Here is a 20434-nt window from a genome sequence, read left to right on the forward strand (position 1 = left end):
TCTGAGGGAGAAGTTCCGAGTTAATGCAGATTAGAGGAACAACACCTCATATTCCGTCTTGGGAGTCTCCAACCTGACGGCATCAACATCGATTTCTCTAACTTCTGGTAACCCCTTCCCCTGCCCTGTTTTTTTCTCCCCCATTCGATTTTCCCTTATCCCTCTGGCCCCTTTACCCCTTCGCTTTCCCCCCCTCAGCCCTCATGACCTGATCCTCACCCACACCCTCCTCCCTCTGGTTCCCCAGCTCCTTCCCTTTATTCCATGGTCCTCTATCAGATTCCGTCTTCAACCCTTTGCCTCTTCCACCTATCACCTCCCAGCTTCTCCCATCATTCCCACTTCCCCTCCTCCCCCACCTACCTCCTCACCTGGATTCACCTGTCACCTCGTGCCCCTTCCCCTCCCTCCACCCTTTTATTTGGGCTTCTGCCCTCTGTCTTTCCAGTCCTGAAGAAGGGTCTTGATCCGAAACATCGACTGTTCATTTCCCTCCACAGATGCTGCCCGACCCGCTGAGTTCCTCCAGCATTTTGTGTGTTGCTGTGGGAGAAGTTTGTCACCCAGAGAATGGTTGGAATCTGGAACTCACTGACTGAGTGGTCATGAAGGCAGGTAGTCAGCACATCGCGGACACCAGCCTCCCCTCCATGGACCCTTGTCTATCTCTCTCACTGCCTTGGTGAAGCAGCCAGCATAATCAAAGACCCCACCCACCCGGGTCATTCTCTCTTCTCTCCTCTCCCATCAGGCAGAAGATACAGTAGCCTGATAAGACTATTGAATGGTTCCCTTATACGATGAAATGGACTCTTGACCTCACAATCTACCTTGTTATGACCTTGCACCTTATTGTCTACCTGCAATGCATTTCCCTGTAGCTGTGACACTTTACTCTGTATTCTGTTATTGTTTTTACCCTGTACTACCTCAACACTCTGTGTAATGAAGTGATCTGTACCAACGGTATGCAAGACAAGTTTTTCACTGTACCTCGGTACAAGTGACAATAATAAACCAATACCAATACCAATAGTCTCACAACATTTCAGTATCTAGACAAGCATGTAACTCACCAAAGCATTGAAGGTATGGGCAAAATGCTGGTTCATAGTGGGATTAGTATAGCTAGGTACTTGATGGTCAGTATGGGCAGTGGGCTGAAGGGCCTCTTTCTATGATCTATAACTATGAACTTTCACTCCAGGGAGGGGGTAACAGGGGTTCTGTGACCTGTTCTGCAAGCCCTCACATCACCCCAAGGAAGACCCACGTCCATAACATTTTATCAACACAATAAGGAGCTGGCCTTGCCTAAGTAGGCATGCCTCCTGAGTGAGGTCACTTTTAAGAATGAAGCAAGAACACCCAGATCACAACAAGTCCATCTTTATTGAGCTGCACGATGACTTATTCTTCAACAGTAAAGTAGCATGTAAAGCAAGCTTGGAAAATGCATTATGAAGCCATTCATCTGAGGTGATTTTAGCCAGTGGCACAGCTGTTTGAGTTGGGGGTTAAACATATTCCTTCAGAGTGAAGAGATGGAAGGGGTAGGTGTTGGAAGTTGTGTAGAGGTGCCAGGTAAGGATGAAAGGATTTGGGGAACTTAATCATGATAACGTTGGCAGGTTCCAAAAGGTTCCTGTATTCTGAACACTCCAAGTAACTAAAGAAACTATCACAGCTACCATTGGGCAGGAGGTACAGAAGCGGGCAGGAAGTCCCACACCACCAGGTTCAAGAACAACTACTGCCCTTCAACCATTCGGTTCTTGAACCAACCGGCACAACCTTAATCACTACAGTTTAGCAACACCATGACCGCTTTGATCACTTTGCAGTAAAATTGACTTTGGGGTCTTTTTTGTGTTCTTTCTTGCAAAAATTGTGTACAATTTATGTTTAAATTATGTTTTCCTTGCAACTGCTGCTTAGCTGATGCTATGTGCCTGTGATATTGCTGCAAGTAAGTTTTCCATTGCACCTGTGCACACGTGTACTGTACTTGTGCATAAGACAATAAACTCAACTCGAAGAAAAAAATCCAAATCTTGATTTTCCTGGTTCCCACATGAGATAAGATAAGATTTCTTTATTAGTCGCATGTACATCGAAACACACAGTGAAATGCATCTTTTGCGTAGAGTGTTCTGGGGCAGACTGCAAGTGTCACCATGCTTCCGGCGCCAAAAGAGCATGCCCACAACTTCCTAACGCATATGTCTTTGGAATGTGGGAGGAAACTGGAGCACCCGGAGAAAACCCACGCAGACACACGGGGAGAACGTACAAACTCCTTACAGACAGCGGCCGGAATTGAACCTGGGTCACTGGCACTGTAATAACATTACACTAACCGCTACAATACCGTGCCTGCCCTCATCATTACATACCCAATCAGAATATATTCACAAATTTGCTGTATGGTCGGACTTGCTGAGTTTTATTCTCTTTTTCTGTTTTTCTTTCTTTCTCTCGCAATCTTTCGTTCTTTTCTTTATTTCGGATTGGGATTGTCTGATCAGACAGGGACCTCTATTGACAGACAGCTTCAGAGCTCGTCCAATTGGCTATCATCACATCACGAGTGTGGGTTTGGGTGTCCACAGTCCACAGTCCCAGTGCTCTACATTAGCTCTGGGCAAAGGTTACAAAGAAAGAACCGAAGACTAGTAAAACCAGGGAATGTTTCTGTGGAGACACAAGAGACAGCAGGTGCCAAAAATCTTGATCAACACACAAAGAAGCTGGTGGAACTCAGTGGGTCAGGCAGCATTAATGGAGGGAAGTGGGAGATACCCCTTCCTCCTACCTCTGTACTGGCTATCTCCCCTCTTTCTGTCCAGATGAAGGATCTCAACCCAAAACGTTGACTGTCCATCTCCCTCCACAGATGCTGCCTGACCCGTTGAGTTCTTTCAGCTCACTTGTGTGTTGCTCCTGAATGTTTCTTTAGAACATCTTAAAATCATTTTCACTTTCAATAATTGCTTTAAAATTACTTGTTGAATAAAAATGTTCTTTTTTTCCAACATTATCTCTCTTGAAAGGATGAAGAGAAGGAAAATTATATCGCAAGACAATACTGGATTTTGCTGATTAATGGAAACTTTTACCTGTGTGCTGATAAGCATATGACATTGAGTGGAAATCTGAGCAAAATAACGATGAGTCGGAGTACAGGAAGGAGATAGAGAGCCGAGTGCATAGTGACATGACAACAACGTTTTCCTTAATGTCAGCAAAACAAAAAAGCTGGTCATCGACTTCAGGAAGGGGGCGGGGTGGCAGTGCACATGTTCCTGTCTACATCTATGGTGCTGAGGTCAAGAAAGTTGAGAGCTTCCAAGTTCCAAGGAGTGGACATCACCAATAGCCTGTCCTGGTCCAACCACATAGATGTCATGGCCAAGAAAGTGCACTAACACATCTACTTTCTCAGGAGGCTAAAGAAATTTGGCATGTCCCCTTGGACCTTCACCAATTTTTATCAACGCACCATAGAGTCCTATCCGGATGCATCACAGCTTGGTATGGCAACTGCTCTGCCCAGGACCGCAAAGAAACTGCAGAGAGTTGTGGACACAGTTCAGTAAATCACAGAAACTAGCCTCCCCTCCACGGACTCTTATCTACACCTCACTGCCTCAGTAAAACAGCCAGCATAATCAACCCCACCTACTCCAGACATTCTCTCTTCTCCCCCCTCCCATCGGGCAGAAGATACAAAAGCCTGAAGCACGTACCACCAAGCTCAAGGACAGCTTCAATCCCACTGTTATAAGACTATTGAATGGTTCCCTAGTATGATAAAATGGATTCTTGACCTCACAATCTACCTCGTTATGACCTTGCACCTTATTGTCTGCCTGCACTGCACTTTCTCTGTCACACTTTATTCTGCATTCTGTTATTTTTTCCCTTGTACCTCATCAATGCACTGTGTAATGAAATGATCTGTATGGATGGTATGCAAAGCAAGTTTTTGATTGTACCTCGGTACATGTGAGAATAATAAACCAATTCCAAAATCTTCAACTCAGGAAACTCGTGATAATTGGGGTAGTGTAGCGATTAGCGTAACCCTATTACAGCACCAGCGACCCAGGTTCAATTCCCACTGCTGTCTGTAAGGAGTTTGTACGTTCTCCCCATGTCTGTGTGAGTTTCTTCTGGGTGCTCCGGTTTCATAGAGCATAGAACATTACAGCATAGTACAGGACCTTCAGCCTATGATGTTGTGCTGACATTTTATCCAGCTCTAAGATCTATCTAACCCTTCCCTCCCACATAGCCCTCCATTTCTCTATCATTCATGTGGCTATCGAAGAGTCTCTTAAATGTCCCTAATGTATCTGCCTCCACCACCTCTGCCAGCAGTGCCTTCCACGCACCCACCACTCTCTGTGTAAAAAACTTACACCTGACATCCCCCTTACACCTTCCTCCAATCACCTTAAAATTATGTCCCCTCGTGTTAGCCATTGTCGCCCTGGGAAAAAGTCTCTGATTGTCCACTCGATCTATTCCTCTTATCATCTTGTACACCTCTATCAAGTCACACATTCCCCCTACATTCCAAAGATGTACAAGTTAGGAGCTGTGGGCATGCTACATTAGCAATGGAAGCGTGGCGACACTTGCAGGCTGCCCCCAGCACATTCTCAGTAATGCAAAAAGACACATTCCACTGTGTGTTTCTATGTACATGTGACTAATAAATAAATATCTTATCTGATCTTATCTTACAATTAACAACTGAACTCACAACTGCACTTTTGCCTGCAGCTCAAACACATGCAGATGTTTATATTTAGGACCAAGTACATATTAAGCCTTTTGTTGGCTTGTTCTGCCCATAAGATGCTTCTTGGTGTTTTGCTCTGGTTTTAACAGGATGATGTAACACTTGGGAACAAATATGCAGATGAGCAGGCCAAAGCTTGAGGCCAAGATGGCAAAGATCTCGACCGCCACGGCGTACTTCCCGGGGGAACTGGCGTAGGCCGGGACAAATGCCAGCCACACGGCACAGAAGATCAGCATGCTGAAGGTGATGAGCTTCGCCTCATTGAAGTTGTCGGGGAGCTTCCGAGCTAAAAACGCAAGGACAAAGCTGATGCACGCCAGGAAACCGATGTAACCCAGTACACAGCAGAACGCGGTCACCGAGCCTAAATCACACTCAAAAATAATCTTGTCCTTGTAGTATTTGGTCTGCTTCACTGGGAACGGGGCTGCCAGGAGCAGCCACACCAGGCAGGTCACTACCTGGATGGCTGTGCAGAGCAGGACACTGAGGATCTGCTGCAGGGTCCCGAACCACTTCATCAGGTTGTTGCCAGGGAGAGTTGCTTTAAACGCCATCAGCACCACCAGGGTCTTGGCCAGCACGCAGGAGATGCAGAGGACAAAACTGACTCCAAACAGCGTGTGCCTCAGCACACAGGACCATTCCGAGGGCTGCCCGATGAAGGTCAGCGAGCATAGGAAACACAGCGCCAACGAGAAGAGGAGCAGGAAGCTGAGCTCAGAGTTGTTGGCTCGGATGATGGGGCTTCTCCTGTAGTACCAGACCACACCTGCGACACCCACCGTGCTGGCCGTTCCCAGCAGGGACACGGTTGTCAGGGTGATCCCCATGGTATCTTCAAACGAGAGGAACTCAATATGTTTTGGGATGCACTCATTCCTCAGTGGGTTGGGCCAATCTTCCGGTGCGCACGGAATACAGTTGAGAGAATCTGAGGATGACAGGAAAATAAATAATATTTAACTTAGAATAAAAATCTGCTCTGATATATTTCACAGAGGCATCACTGAAAAGTGGGTGCTAGAAGAAGGTACAATCAGTGCGATGAACTTCAAAAAAGTAGTGTACAGAGACAAGACACAGAGGTTGTTTCCAGAGGGTGGGGAACACGTAAAAGTGGAATGAACGAGGGTCTCTGTAGGGTTCCAAACCATTTAAGGTCATAGAGTTATATAGCACAGAAACAGGCCCTTCAGCCCAACTCATCCATGCCCATCTAAGCTAGTCCCATTTGCCTGCGTTTGGCCCATATCCCTCTCAACCTTTCCTATTCAAACGTCTTTTAAATGTTATTACACCTGCCTCAACCACTTCCTCTGGAAGCTCATTCCACGTACACACCACCCTCTTCATGAAGAAGTTGCCCCTCAGGTCCCTGGTGAATCTTTCCCCTCTCAGTTTTTCATTCCCTTTCCCTGGGGAAAAAACTGCGCATTTACCCTATCTCTGTCCCTCGTGATTTGGTACACCTCTCTAAAGTTACCCCTCAAAGTCGCCTACGTTCCAAGCAATAAAGTCCCAGCCTGCCCAACCTCTCCTGATAACCCAGTCCCTCAAATCCTGGTAACCTCGTAAATCCTCTGTGCCCTGTTTTCAGCTTAATTCCACGTCATACAAGTCAGTGATAATAAATCTGATTGTGACATCTTGCCTATAACAGGCTGACACACAACTCCAGGTGCTGCCTTACTAACGCCTTGTACAACTGTAACATAATGTCCCAATTCCTATACTCAGTGCCCTGACTGATGAAGGCCAGTGTGCGAAAAGCCTTCTTCACCACCATCTCTCCCTGTGATACCACCTTCAGGGAACTATGTACTTGTACTCCCAGGTCCCTTTGTTCCACAACACTGCCCAGGACCCTACCATTCACTGTATGAGTACTACCCTGGTTTGATTTCTCAAAATGCAGTACCTTACCAAATTTCATCAGGTTATTGCCGGAAGGAGTGGCTTTAATAGCCATCAGGAGCACCTGGGGATTAGCTAGCATTCAGGAGATGCAGAGAAGGAAACTAACATCAAACAGTGAAGTATGAGGTTGAAGGAGGAACTGAAAGTTTAGATGAACATGAACTGAGAGTCAAAAAAAACTGCAGATGCTGGAAATCTGAACCAAAAACAAAAAAAAATTGCTGGAAACACTCAGCAAGTAGCATATGTGGAGAGAGAGACGGATGTTTAAGGTTTCATGCTTCAAGGATCTTCAACGTGAAAAGTGAACTCTGTTTTCTTCCCGCAGTTGGAGACACAAGAGTCCCCAGATGAAGGGTCTCGATCTGAAATGTCGACTGTCCATTTCCCTCCACAGATGCTGCCTGACCCATTCAGTTCCTCCAGCAGATCTTCTTTTGCTTCTTTCCACAGAAGCTGCCCGCCTGCTGGGTGTTTCCAGCATTTTTGGTTTAGCTGTACATGCCTTGCAATTTCAAACATCCATTGACTGCACTTTCACTGTAGCTGCCACAATATACCTTGCATTCTGGTTTCTTCTTTACTATCTCTATGTACTTATGTATGGCAGAATCTGCCAAACAAAGTTTTTCACTGTATCTTGGTACATGTGACAAAAATAAACCAATTCCAATCCCTTTCTGTCCACAATTTATAAAATTCTGGTTAGGCCACATTTGGAATATTGCATTCAATTCTGCGTGCAGCATTATAGGAAGGATGTGGAGCAGAAGAGGTTTACAAGTATGCTGCTGGATTGAAGGGCATGTGCTACAAGGAGAGGTTGGACAAACCCGGGTTGTTTTCTCTGGAGCGGCGGAAGCTGACAGGTGGCCTGATAGAAGTTTATAAGATGATGAGAGGCATAGATAAGGGTAGACAGATAGAATCTTTTTCCCAGGGTTGAAATGTCCAATACTGTAGGGCATAGCTTGAAGGTAAGAGGGGAAAGGTTTAAAGGGGATGTGCGGGGCAAGTTTTTTTTTGTTTTATTACAGAGAGTTGTGGGTACCTGGAATGCACTGCCAGGGGTGGTATTGGAGGCAAATATGATAGAGGCATTTAAGAGGCTCTTAGGTAGGCACATGAACATGCAGAGAACGGAGGGATATGGACCGTGTGCAGGCAGAAGGGATTAGGTGTCATTCGCTTAATTAGTTTGGGAAAACATTGTGGGCTTGTTCCTGTGCTGTATTTTTCTATGTTTTATGAAAATATGTGTATAATATTGGTATTGTGCATGATGACTGCTTAAAAAGCTTATAGGTGACTTGTGATCTTTGCTACTCCACAATAAAAGTTATTCTACCTGCATAGGTGTCTGGTTGAGATTGATTTGCAATGAGAAGGACAGAATTTTAGTGTGGTCATGCCTTAAGAAGGATTTCCAGTCACCAATATCCATCTACTATCGTATCCTGCTGCTAAGTTCAAAATATCACTGAGTCATGGGTTTTACGAAGGTTAATAATCTACCTGTGGTGTTACTGATCTCTCCATCTGGACACAGCAAGCATTCCGAGCAGCAAACCGGTTGTCCCTTTGGAACTGTTTTCCTTGTACCTGGAGGACAGCTGTCCGTGCACACTGACTGTGGGACCTGAGTCATAAACATGGAAGGTATTTCATTTTCCTCTGGACCTTTCCACTACATTAAAGCTGCTACATAAGTGCATATGTTGCTGTATTTATTTTTATTCTTTAAGAGTCCAACAAATTTATAAGCCCATGCAAAGAATTTGTTTCTCAGGCTATACATATCAAGGCGATACATATCAAGACTATATTGGAAGGTATTCTGAGGGACAGGATATATAGGTATTTGGATAGACAGGGCCTGATTAGAGATAATCAATATGGCTTTGTATGTGGCAGGTCATGTCTAACCAATCTAATGGAGTTTTTCAAGGAGGTTACCAGGAAGATTGATGAAGGGAAGGCAGTGGACGTTGTCTACATGGACTTTAACAAGGCCTTTGGCAAAGTCCCACATGGGAGGCTGCTCCAGAAGATTAAGTCACTTGGCATTCAGGATGAAATAGTCAATTGGATCCAACATTGGCTTAGTGGGAGAAACCAGAGACTGGTAGTAGATGGTTGATTGGAGGCCTGTGACTAGTGGTGTGCCGCAGGGATCATTGCTGGGCCCATTGTTGTTTATCATCCATATTAATGATTCAGATGATAATGTGGTAAACTGGGTCAGCAAATTTGCGGATGACACCAAGATTGGGGGCGTAGTGGACAGCGAGGAAAGCTATCAAAGTTTGCAAAGTGATCTGGGCCAGCTGGGAAAATGGGCTGAAAAATGGCAGATGGAATTTAATGGAGACAAGTGTGAGGTAATGCACTTTGGGAGGACAAACCAGGTTAAGACTTACATCATAAATGGTAGAGCACTGAGGTGAGCAGTAAAACAAAGGGTCCTGGGAATACAGATCCATAATTCCTTGAAAGTGGCATTGTAGGTAGATAGGGTCAAAAAGAGAGCTTTTAGCACATTGGCCTTCATAAATCAGGGCACTGAGTACAGGAGTTGGGATGTTATGTTGAAGTTATATAAGACGTTGGTGAGGCCAAATTTAGAGTATTGTGTGCAGTTCTGGTTGAAAGAGTGCAGAGAAGATCTACACGTATGTTGCCGGGACTTGAGGGCCTGAGTTACAGGGATAGGTTGAATAGGTTAGGACTTTATTCCCTGGAGAGTAGGAGAATGAGGGGAGATCTTATAGAAGTATACAAAATTATGAGGGGAATGCATGCAGGCTTTTTCCCCTCAGGTTGGGTGAGACTAGAACTAGAGGTCATAGGTTTAGGGTGAAAGGTGAAATACATAAGGGGAATCTGAGAGAGGAACTTCTTCACAGAGGGTGGTGCAAGTGTGGAAAGATGTGGGTTCTATTGTAAGATTTAAGAGATGCTTGGATAGGTACATGGATGAGAGAAGTATGGAGGGCTCTGGTCTGGGTGCAGGTAGATGGGACTAGGCAGAAAACGAGGCCGGCATGGACTGGATGGGCTGAAGGTCCAGTTTCTGTGCTGTAACGCTCTATGACTCTATCAGCCACATTGGTTTGGGATGGGGGATGGTATTCAGTCTCTGCTGCTTGCTCTGATACCAACATCTGTCAGCAAACATTGAATCAACAAATGAGCCATCTTACCGAGATTTGGTTGCCATGCCAAATGATATTTTCTTGTTTTATCTGAAGGTCATGCTCCAAGCCCAAAGCTGCATCAAACCTGCCAACATGAACATACTTTACGGACCCATCTGCCTTTCTCTGCCAGTTGATGATATCATACGAGGCAAGTGGGTCCCCATTCTCATCGAAGTAAATGCTCTCGCCCAGCCTGGTTGTGTACCTCACCTCCTTCAGGTAATGGAGGAGCTTTGAAAAGATTAGAATAAAGACCAGAACTCATAAAACTGTACTTACAGTTGCAATGACTGAACTTGAAGATAACCACATCCAGTTTTTGTAGATACTGGATACAACTAATATTTCAAAAGTGCATATGTTAACAATGGTAAAGAAATATTAAAGGACTGATCACTCCTTCACCAAATATGTAAAATTAACCTACAAGGTGTTGGTTTCTGATATGGAAGTGAAGTTCTGCAATGCAATCTGTCAACTCCATTGTTATGTTTGTTCAAAACAAACTCGGTAGAAGCAATGTTACAAAGTTTGGATACCATTAGGCAGAAGATACAAAAGCCTGAAAGCACGTACCACCAGGCTCAAGGACAGCTTTTATCCCGCTGTTATAAGACTATTGAAGGGTCCCCTTATATGATAAGATGGATTCTTGACCTTACAATCTAACTTGTTATGACCTAGCCTCTTATTGTCTGCCTGCACTGCACTTCCTCTGTAACTGCAACACTATATTCTGCATTCTGTTATTGCTTTTCCCTTGTACTGCTTTGGAGTACTGATGTAATGAAGTGATCTGTATGGATGACATGCAGAACGAAGTTTTTCACTGCACCTTAGTTTATGTGACAATATTAATCCAATTTATCAATCTCTTCCAGTTGCTCTGACAATGAAATAGCTTGTGTGACCATCTTAGATTCTCATATTAACTCAATGGTAATAGTTTAGTCTTGAGTAAATAGATGTTGTTCATAGAGTCATGGAGACAAACAGCAAGGAAGCAGACTAATCGGCCCACCATATCCATGCCAACCAGCAAGCAGTTGGCCTATGGACTCCTGACCTCACAATCTACCTTGTAGTGACCTTGCACCTTATTGTCTACCTGCAATGCACCTCTCTGTAGCTGTGACACTTTACTCTGTATTCTGTTATTGTTTTTACCTTGTACTACCTCAGTGCACTGTGTAATGAATTGATCTGTATGAACAGTGTGCAAGACAAGTTTTTCACTGTACCTCGGTACAAGTGACAGTAATAAGCCAATTCTAATACCATTCCCAATATACTCACCGACTGAGATGCCACAGCACACCTGGGTAAAGAATACCAAAGATTCACTGCTCTGAGTGAAGAAATGTGTTCTCATCTCAATACTAAATGGCTGACCCCTTATTTTGAGATTGAACCCCCAGTTCCAGATATCCGAGCTCATCAACTCCACATCTAGCCTGTCAAGACCCAATGAGTTTTGTATGTTTTGATGAGATCATCTCTTAATTTTCTGAACTCAAGAGACTTGTTCCAGTATGCTAAAACTCTCATTGTAAGACAATCCCCCCTGGAAGCACACTGACAGACTGTTGTTGCAATCCATAAAGTAGAAATGATCCAAAACCCTTAGCTTCCTTTACCATGAGAAATATTCATTTATCCAGATTTTTAATCACATTCATACACATCAAAGGTCGGCTGGAGATTTCATGGTTATATGGTTCACCTCATCACCCTAATTAAGAGAGTACCATCACCCACAACGTCCAGTCACACAGCATCATGACTTTGAAATACATTTCTGTCTCTACATCATTACAAGGTCTAGATTCCATAACTCACTATCCAACAACACTGTGAGCATCTTTACCATAAGGACTGTAGGACCACCACCTTCAAAGTAGGAATGGGCCATAAATGGTGGCTTTGGCAGTGGTACCCACGTCCCATGAAAGAAAACAAAATTATGAGGCAGTTCTTGGCTTGTAGCTTGGATACCTTGGACACCATGGAGCTCACATTAACAACTCAAGCCACTAAACATATGTATAGTCCAATAGAAACATTAAAGCAGAACACCAAGCAAGAAAGCAATAGAAGTTATGTTGAGAGGATTAAGTGAGGTAGTGTGAGAGGGCACATGCATGAACACCAGCATTTACCAATGTTTCTTTGCAATTCATTCTATGCTGTTCCTTATGTATGATCAGGCAATTTCAGGCATAGCTAACTTATAAAGTTCCTGGATGTCAACATCTCAGAGAATCTATCCTGGGCCCAATACATTGATGCAATCACAAAGACGGCACGCCAGTGGCTTGACTTTGTTTGGAGTTTGAGGAGATTCAGTATATTACCAAAGACCCTCACAGATTTCTGTAGATGTACAGTGGAGAGCTTTCTGACTGGTTGCATCATAGCCTGGTATGGAGGCTCTAATTCACAGGATGGCAAGAGGCTGCATAGCGTTGTAGACTTAGCCAGTTCCATCATGGGCACAACCCTCCCCACCATTGAGGGCATCTTCAAGATGCGCTGTCTCCAGGTGGCAGCATCCATCACTAAGGACCCTCACCATCTGGGACATGCTCTCTTCTCGTTACTACCGTCAGGAAGGTGGCACAGGAGCCTGAAACCCAAATTCAACGATTCAGGAACAGCTTCTTCCCCTTCCCCGTCAGATTTTTGAACGGTCCATGAACCCATGAACACCACCTACTTATTGCCTTGTTTTACTATAAATTTTGTAATTTATGTTAATTTTATGTCTTTGCACTGAACTGCTGCCATAATACAACAAATTTTACATCGCATAAATCAGTGATAATAAATCTGATTCTGAAATTATTTCTTTGGTGAGTATAATGGAAACATCTTTTTGTGGAATGTACCTGGTCAGATAGATTTGACCAGGGGTGTCACTGCTTAAACTGCCCAAGGAGTAAAGATGAAAATCTAGCCCATAATATCTTTTAGGTTCAATGGGGCTGTATCATCTAAATGAGTTAACACAAATCAGAGCTATTATTCTAATAAAATATCATCTCCCTTTCTCTGCCTGTTATCCCAACTGACCTGTTGAGTATTTCCAGTATTTTCTACTGCTATTCTATGAGTTATTTGGAACTGACCCCAGCCATCACAGGCGAGATCAGCTTGGCCAACACAGTGAGGACTTGGAACTTGGGATCAATCTGCTCAGTGAAGCTCAAGCAGCAAAGCAGTCACCAAGGGAGCAACAGAGGAGTGGACTAACCAAATAACTATAACATAGATGATGGAGATTGCCCATTGATTACATGGAATGGTAGCTGCAAAGACACATCTCCATCCAAGATAGTGTCAACAGAATCTTCAAGTACTTACCTGCCATGGTTTGAAGTTGAAGATATTTGCACAGGTATTATTTGGTCCAGTGCCACTTTTGCAAGAGTTCAAATTGTGAAGGGCATGAGCTATTGCGTATACGGCCTTGTAGACATTGTAAGAAACCCTCAGTTGAGACACATCTGAATATATATTGTACGTACTGTTTAAGTCCTCTGAGCCAGTACATTGGCTGTGAGTGGCATCTGATGCATTATTTCCTTTGATGCTACCTGACGTCTTCAGAGAACATTTAAATATCGTCTCCCACAACTCCTTCACAAAGAGATTGTTCGGAGTTTTGAATGGATGGGCTTCAAGAAGGAAATTCCTCAGGCCTGGGATCTCACCTCTGTGAATTGCGAACCCTATTGTCCCGGTCAGGGAGAGGAGATTCTCTCTGGCTGCGATCAACGCAGAGGTGACCCAGGCCTCGCTTGCTATCCATTGTCTTCCAGTGATATTTTGCTTCACAATTTCTCTGATTAAAGGATACGCATCTCCCTCGATGGCAAACATGACAATAACCCTGGCAGTCGATGCTTTGATCACCTCTGTGATTTGAAGGATCTTTTGCCTGGAGTACACTTTTGGAATGACTTCAGTGAAAGCAATGCAAACACCCAACCTTCTGACTTCATCACTGAATGCCTGAATGCCATTGCGGCCGTAGTCGTCATCACCAGCCACTGATCCCACCCACGTCCAACCAAACCGATGCACCAGTTGGGCCACACCTTGGGCCTGGTAGGCGTCGCTTGGCATGGTCCTGAAAAAGGCTGGGAATTTGTCCCTGTGGCTCAGACATGCACAGGATGCAAAGTAGCTGACCTGGAGAGGAAAAAAGGTTGTGCAGAGCTCACCGACGATATAGAATGATTCTACACAGGTATAAACTCATCAAAATTCACTTTTGAAAGAACCATCCAATTAGACCCACACCCCCAGTCTTATCCCATAGTTCTGTAACTTCCTCCTTTTTAGTTGTCTATCCAATTCCCTTCTGAATATCCTTAGTAAATCCACTTCCTTTGTCCTTTCAGGGCATGGAGTACAAGAGTTAGGACATCATGTTACAACTGTACAAGACATTGGTGAGACCGCACTTGGAGTACTGTCTGCAGCTCTGGTCACCTAGCTGTAGGAAGGGTGTCATTAAGCTGGAAAGGGTGCAGGAAAGATTCACAAGGATATTATCAGGTCCAGAGGGCTTGAGTTATAAAGAGAAACTGGATAGGCTGGGACTTTTTTTCCCCGGAGAGTAAGAGGCTGAGGGGTGACCTTGTATAAAATCATGAGGGGCACAGATGAAGTGAATGGTAACAGTCTTTTTCCCAGGGCAGGGGTGTCTAAAACTAGAGGGCATATGTTTAAGGTGAAAGGGGAAACATTTAAAGGGGAACTGAAGGGCAAGTTTTTCACATGGAGGTATATGGAATGAGCTGCCAGAGCAAGTGGTAGAGGCGGGTACAACTATAATGTTTAAAAGACATTTGAACAGGTACATGGATAGGAAAGGTTTAGAGGGAAATGAGCCAAATGCAGGCAAATGGGACTAGCTCAGGTCGGCAACTTGGACAAGTTGGGCCAAAGAATCTGATTCCATGCTGTATAACTCTATGCATTACAGATCTGTAAATTGCACTGCTCAAAAATAGTTCCTTCCATCTTTCAGTTCAACACTCTTCATAATTGTGAACCCTTCTATCAATTCTCCCCCTTAACCTTCTCTAATAGGCAGAAAGCAACACATTTTTTTTCCAGTACATCAGCTAGTCTTTAATTCCCTGTATCATTAAGGTAGATCCTTGCTTTCTCTCCAAGGCCCTGAGGTTAAGCAGTTTGGGTCTGTATTCCTTGGAGCTTAGAAGAATAAGGTCATTCAAACATACAAGATCCTAATGTGACCTGACAGGGCAGATGTTGAGAGACAAGAGACTGCAGATGTTGTAACCTGGAGAGAGAAACATAACAAACTGGTGGAGGAACTCAGCAGGTCGAGCAGCATCTGTGGAAGCAAAGGGATGGTCGACGTTTCAGGTTGAGACCCTGCATCAGGACCGAGAGTGTAGAGGGGAGATATCCATTTTAAGTCAAAGTCGAGTTTATTGTCATATGCACCGGTGCAATGAAAAACATGCAGCAGCATCGCAGGCACATAGCATCACATAAAGAGGTGAGGGGGAGATGTTGAGATGTTTTCACGAGTGGGAGAGTCCCAAACAAGGGGATATGGTTACAAGATAAGGGGATGGTCAATTAACACCGAGTTGTGTAGAAATTTCTTCCCTCAGAGGGGAGTGAATCTCTGGAATTCTCTGCCCTCTAGGGTGGTGGAGGGCAGATCATTGAGGTGGAGACAGATAAATATTTGAAAAATCGAGGAATTGAGAGTTATGTGGATCTGGCACAGAAGAGGAGTTGAGGCCAGCATAGATCAGCCATGATCATATTGAAGGACCGAACAGGCTTGAGGGGCCAAGTGGCCTACTCCTGCTCCTATTTTCTCGTGTGTTTTTCTGTGTTCTAGAAGTACGGTGCTCAGGATTGGCCATGGTACTTCAGGAATGTCTTACGCAGTTTAGCATGATAACAAATAGAGGATCGAATAGGGCAGGTAGCTCATAAGAGTCTACTCCACAATCGAACCAGATCATGGTAAACCTGCTCTTGGCTTCAGCTCCACTTCCCTGCTGTTCCCTATAAATGTTATCAAGCCAGAGAGATATTACAGCACCAGTGACCTGGGTTCAATTCCCGCTGCTGTCTGTAAGGAGTTTGTACGTTCTCCCTGTGTCTGCGTGGGTTTCCTCCGGGTGCTCTGGTTTCCTCCCACATTCCAAAGACGTACGGGTTAGGACATGTGGGAACGCTATGTTGGCGCCAGAAGAGTGGCGACACTTGCAGGCTGCCCCCAGCACACTCTCAGTAATGCAAAAATACGCATTTCACTGTGTTTCGATGGACATGCGACTAATAAATATATCTTAAACAGGGACTTCGACACATCGTCCACACCGACCCATCAACCATGCTTTGAGATCAATCCTATATTAATCCCATTTTTTTGTTCTTTCAACATTCCCATTTACTCTCTCTAGGTTCTACCACCCATGTACACACCAGGGACAACTTATAGCGGCCAATTAACCCACCAACCTGCATGACTTTGGGTTGTGGGAGGAAACCAGAGAACACAGAGGAAACCCACGCAGTCACAGGGAGAACGTACAAACTCCATACAGACAGCACCGGAGGTTGGATTATAACCGAGTCCCTGGTGCTAAGAGACCATGGCTCTACTAGCTGCCCCACTCCGCTGCCCTATATTCCCCTTTTACAGATAGGATACCAGGAGGTAACACAAGATCACGGTGAGGCACTGTTCTATAAGGAGAAAATAAAGGTTTTGGAGACCGAGTCACTGAAAATGCTTTGGGAGGTGGGTAGATTGCAAGACATAAAAGGCGTCAGGGGTATGGGGAAGAAGCAGGAATATGTATTGAGACAGAACATCAGCCATGATCTTGTGTGAGCATTGACTGCAGGAGCTATGAGACAGCATTTCCACCAGCTGGGTCACTGCATTTATCTCAGTTCAATGTTTTAATGGTTGTGTGTGATTTTATGTCACTGTGCTGAGTTTAATTTCTAATTTCGTTTACAATTCTTAATTATTTTCATCAATTTTAATACCTTTTTGAAATTTATATTTCTGGACGTCTGACATAAGTACAGCCCTGCCTTCAGCTTTGTCTCCTGCCAAAGGCCATCAGAGGCATTCCAGGTGTAGGGTGTCAGGGAACACTGTCTGAGACCTCATCACCAGTGAGGCCTTGCTAAGTCTTGCAGAAAGTGGTCATACAAGTAGATAGGGTGGTAAGGAAGGCGTACGGCATGCTTGCCTTCATTGATTGGAGCATTGAGTATAAGAGTCAGGAAGCCACGTTTCAGCTATATAAAACTTAGGTGAGGCTGCACCTGGAATTCTGGTCACCCCATTACAGGAAGGATGTGGAAGCTTTGGAGAGGGTGCAGAAGACGTTCACGAGGAAGCTGCCTGGATTGGAGGGTATGAGCGAAAAGGAGAGGTTGGACAGACTTAGGTTGTTTTCTCTGGAGCGTAGAAGGCTGAGGGGAGATCCGATAGAAGTATATGAAATTATGAAGGGCATAGATAGGGTAGACAGTCAGAGTTCTTTTTTACCCCCAGGGTAGAGATGCCAAATACTGGAGGACATGCATTTAAGGTGAGAGGGGGAAAGTTTTAAGGAGATGTGCGGGGCAAGTTATTTACACAGAGTGTGGTGGGTGCCTGGAACAGGCTGCCAGGCGTAGTAATGGAAGCAGATACAATAGTGGTGCTTAATCCACCGTTAGATAGACACATGATAGCAGGGAATGGAAGGATATGGATCATGTGCAGGCAGAAGAGATTTAGTTTAACTTGGCATCGTTTTCAGTGCAGAAGTTGTGGGCCGAAGGGCCTGTTCCTGTGCTGCACTGTTCTATGTTCCGTGTAACACCTCCGGGATCCAAAGGCCCAGTGAGATGCCAACCACACAGCCACACCAGTACAAGGTGAAATTGCGGGCAACAGTATGCCAACAGATGCCAACCATGCAGCCACAACAGTACGAGGTGAGAGTTAATCCAGATGGGGCAGCTCCTACAAAATCCAGAGACTGTAGATGCTGGAATCTGGCCCAACAGACCATCTTCTGGAGGAACTCCAGAGGACATAGGTTAAAGGTGAGAGGGGAGAGATTTAATAGGAACCTGAGGGGCAATTTTTTCACCCAGAGGGTGGAGGGTTGTCAGTACATAGAACGAGCTGCCAAGTGAAGTGGTTGAGACAGGTACGTCAACAACATTTAAAAAGATACTTGGACAGGTACATGGATGGGAAAGGTTTAATGGGATATGGGCCAAACGCGGGCAAATGGATAAGATAAGATAAGATAAGATAAGATAAGATAAGATAAGATAAGATAAGATAAGACAAGATAAGATAAGATAAGGTAAAGTAAGGTAAGGTAAGGTAAGGTAAGGTAAGGTAAGATAAGATATCTTTATTAGTCACATGTACATCGAAACACACAGTGAAATGCATCTTTGAGTAGCATGTTCTGGGGGCAGCCTGCAAGTGTCGCCATGCTTCTGGCGCCAACATAGCATGCCCACAGTTTCCTAACCCCTACGTCTTTGGAATATGGGAGGAAACCAGAGCACCCGAAGGAAACCCACGCAGACACAGGGAGAATGTACAAGCTCCTTACAGACAGTGGTGGGAATTGAACCTGGGTTGCTGGCGCTGTAATAGCGTTACACTAACCGCTACACTACCGTGCCACCCATGGGACCAGCTTAGATGGGAACCTTGGTCAGCATGGACCAGTTGGGCCATTTTCGTGCTGTGTGACTCTATAACTGAGCAGGTCAAGCAGCACTTACAGGGGGAAGACCACCTCGACCTCCTGTCTCACCACTCCCCCTCCCCTCTCAGTCCTGATGCAGGCTTTCAACCCAAAACATCAACAATTCCTTTCCCCTCACAGGTTCTGCTCAACCCACTGAATTCCTCCAGCAGATTTTTTGTTGCTTCTACAAGATCAGTCCTGTGGTTAAAAGGGTCACAAGGAAGAGCATGGAAATGACCATTTTGAATTTATCTTCCTCCCTTCAGGGAGTTGCTTAACCATGTGGCCAAGATTCCCATGCAGGAACTTGAGGCAAATGAGCATCCTTGAGTGTGGAATAACGCAAATCCACACACCAATCCATGCTTACCCTGCTAAAGCTCACCTGAGTGCAACTTACCATTGGAACTCTGAAAGGACCCAGTGTCCGCTGTATGATCATGGACTGTGTTGAACCTGAGTCACCGACGATCACAGGAATGAAAACAGATCCCTCACAGTCCTGGCTGGACACCTCTTCTATTTCTCCAGTCATTGATGCCAAGGCTGATCTGAGAGACTGGGTGTGTGTTGCACAAGTGTCATAAATCCGATAGCCCAGCTTTACACTTGGAAGGAGTGTGCTGTCTCTGTTTATTTCCTGAATTGCAAAAATCATCGTCTGTACCCAGCGGAAGCTCCTAAAATCAAAGCTGAACAGAGAGTTACAGTGACCAGAGGTTAATCAGCAAACAGGCGGAGATTTAGGCCAAAACCAACCTCTCTTATCTGATTCCACCTACCACCTTCCAGCCTCTGTCTCTACCTGCCCTTTCTCCTTCTCCCCACCTGACTCCATCTATCCGTCATCTCGAACATCACCTGCTTCCACCTATCAGCCACCAGCCCCCATCTCACCACTCCCTCTCACCTCATTATAATGGCCATCTCCCCTCTGCACTCTCAGTCCTGATATGATGCAGGATCTCAACCCAAAACATCAACTATTCCTTTGCCTCAACAGATGCTGCTCGACCCGCTGAGTTTCTCCAGTGGTTTGTATTTTGCTCCAGATTACAGCATCTGAAGTCTCTCAAGAGTTCAGACATACTTTCAAACTGGGCATAAATGTATCATCACATAGAGGCTACCAGTGATAGAGATCATAGAAGGTTGATGCTCAGAAGTAGGTCATTCAGCCCATCATGTTCATGCCAGCCAAAATGGATTTCAAGTTATTCCCACTTCCCAGCTCTTGTTTCATAACCTTGCAGCTTTTCAAGTACTGGTGTGGGGTAGTGGTCAGGTTGAGGGTTTCTGACACCCTTTCAGTAATATTTTTTTCTTCTGAACTCCCCTCTAATCCTTCAATCAGTTCACTTAAACCTATGGCCCCAAGCTACTGACCTCTCTTCTGCAGAAAACAGGACCAGTTTCTCTGGAGCGGAGGAGACTGAGGGGTGATCTGTTAGAAGTGTATAAAATTATGAGGGGCATAGATAGGGTGGACAAGCAATATCTTTTTCCCATTATTGAGCGATCCAATACCCGAGGGCATGCATTTAAGGTGAGAGGGGGTAGGTTCAGAAGAGAGGTGAGGGGTAAGTTTTTTACTCAGAGAGTGGTGGATGCCTGGAATGCGTTGCCTGACGGGGTGGCGGAGGCAAATTCATTGGGGGCTTTTAAGAGGGGCTTGGATGGGCACATGAATGAGAGGAAAATAGAGGGATATGGGCATT

At 44.9% G+C, this 20434-nt stretch overlaps 1 protein-coding gene across 1 annotated transcript; it reads right to left on the reverse strand.

The window, feature by feature from the left end:
• Positions 1–4833: 4833 nt before the first annotated feature.
• On the reverse strand, positions 4834–19404 carry LOC127571901 (extracellular calcium-sensing receptor-like). The gene is made up of 5 exons (XM_052018649.1): positions 19117–19404; positions 13297–14127; positions 9937–10164; positions 8249–8372; positions 4834–5747 (listed from the first exon to the last, which is right to left on the reverse strand). Exons 1-5 carry the CDS (start codon positions 19372–19374, stop codon positions 4834–4836), a joined length of 2355 nt encoding a protein of 784 aa, XP_051874609.1. The 5' UTR covers positions 19375–19404.
• Between the last annotated feature and the right edge of the window lie 1030 nt (positions 19405–20434).

Source organism: Pristis pectinata, chromosome 6 (genome assembly GCF_009764475.1).
Source record: "Pristis pectinata isolate sPriPec2 chromosome 6, sPriPec2.1.pri, whole genome shotgun sequence".
Taxonomy (NCBI): domain Eukaryota; kingdom Metazoa; phylum Chordata; class Chondrichthyes; order Rhinopristiformes; family Pristidae; genus Pristis; species Pristis pectinata.

What these genes read in the sequence shown, in the direction of transcription:
- LOC127571901 (XM_052018649.1), bottom strand. Translation starts at nt 19,374, where the DNA reads ATGATTTTTGCAATTCAGGAAATAAACAGAGACAGCACACTCCTTCCA. An exon ending in GGCATGGCAACCAAATCTCG is followed by an intron (nt 8,373 to 9,936) that starts GTAAGATGGCTC and finishes TTTATGACTCAG; the next exon opens with GTCCCACAGTCAGTGTGCAC. An exon ending in AGAGATCAGTAACACCACAG is followed by an intron (nt 5,748 to 8,248) that starts GTAGATTATTAA and finishes TGTCATCCTCAG; the next exon opens with ATTCTCTCAACTGTATTCCG.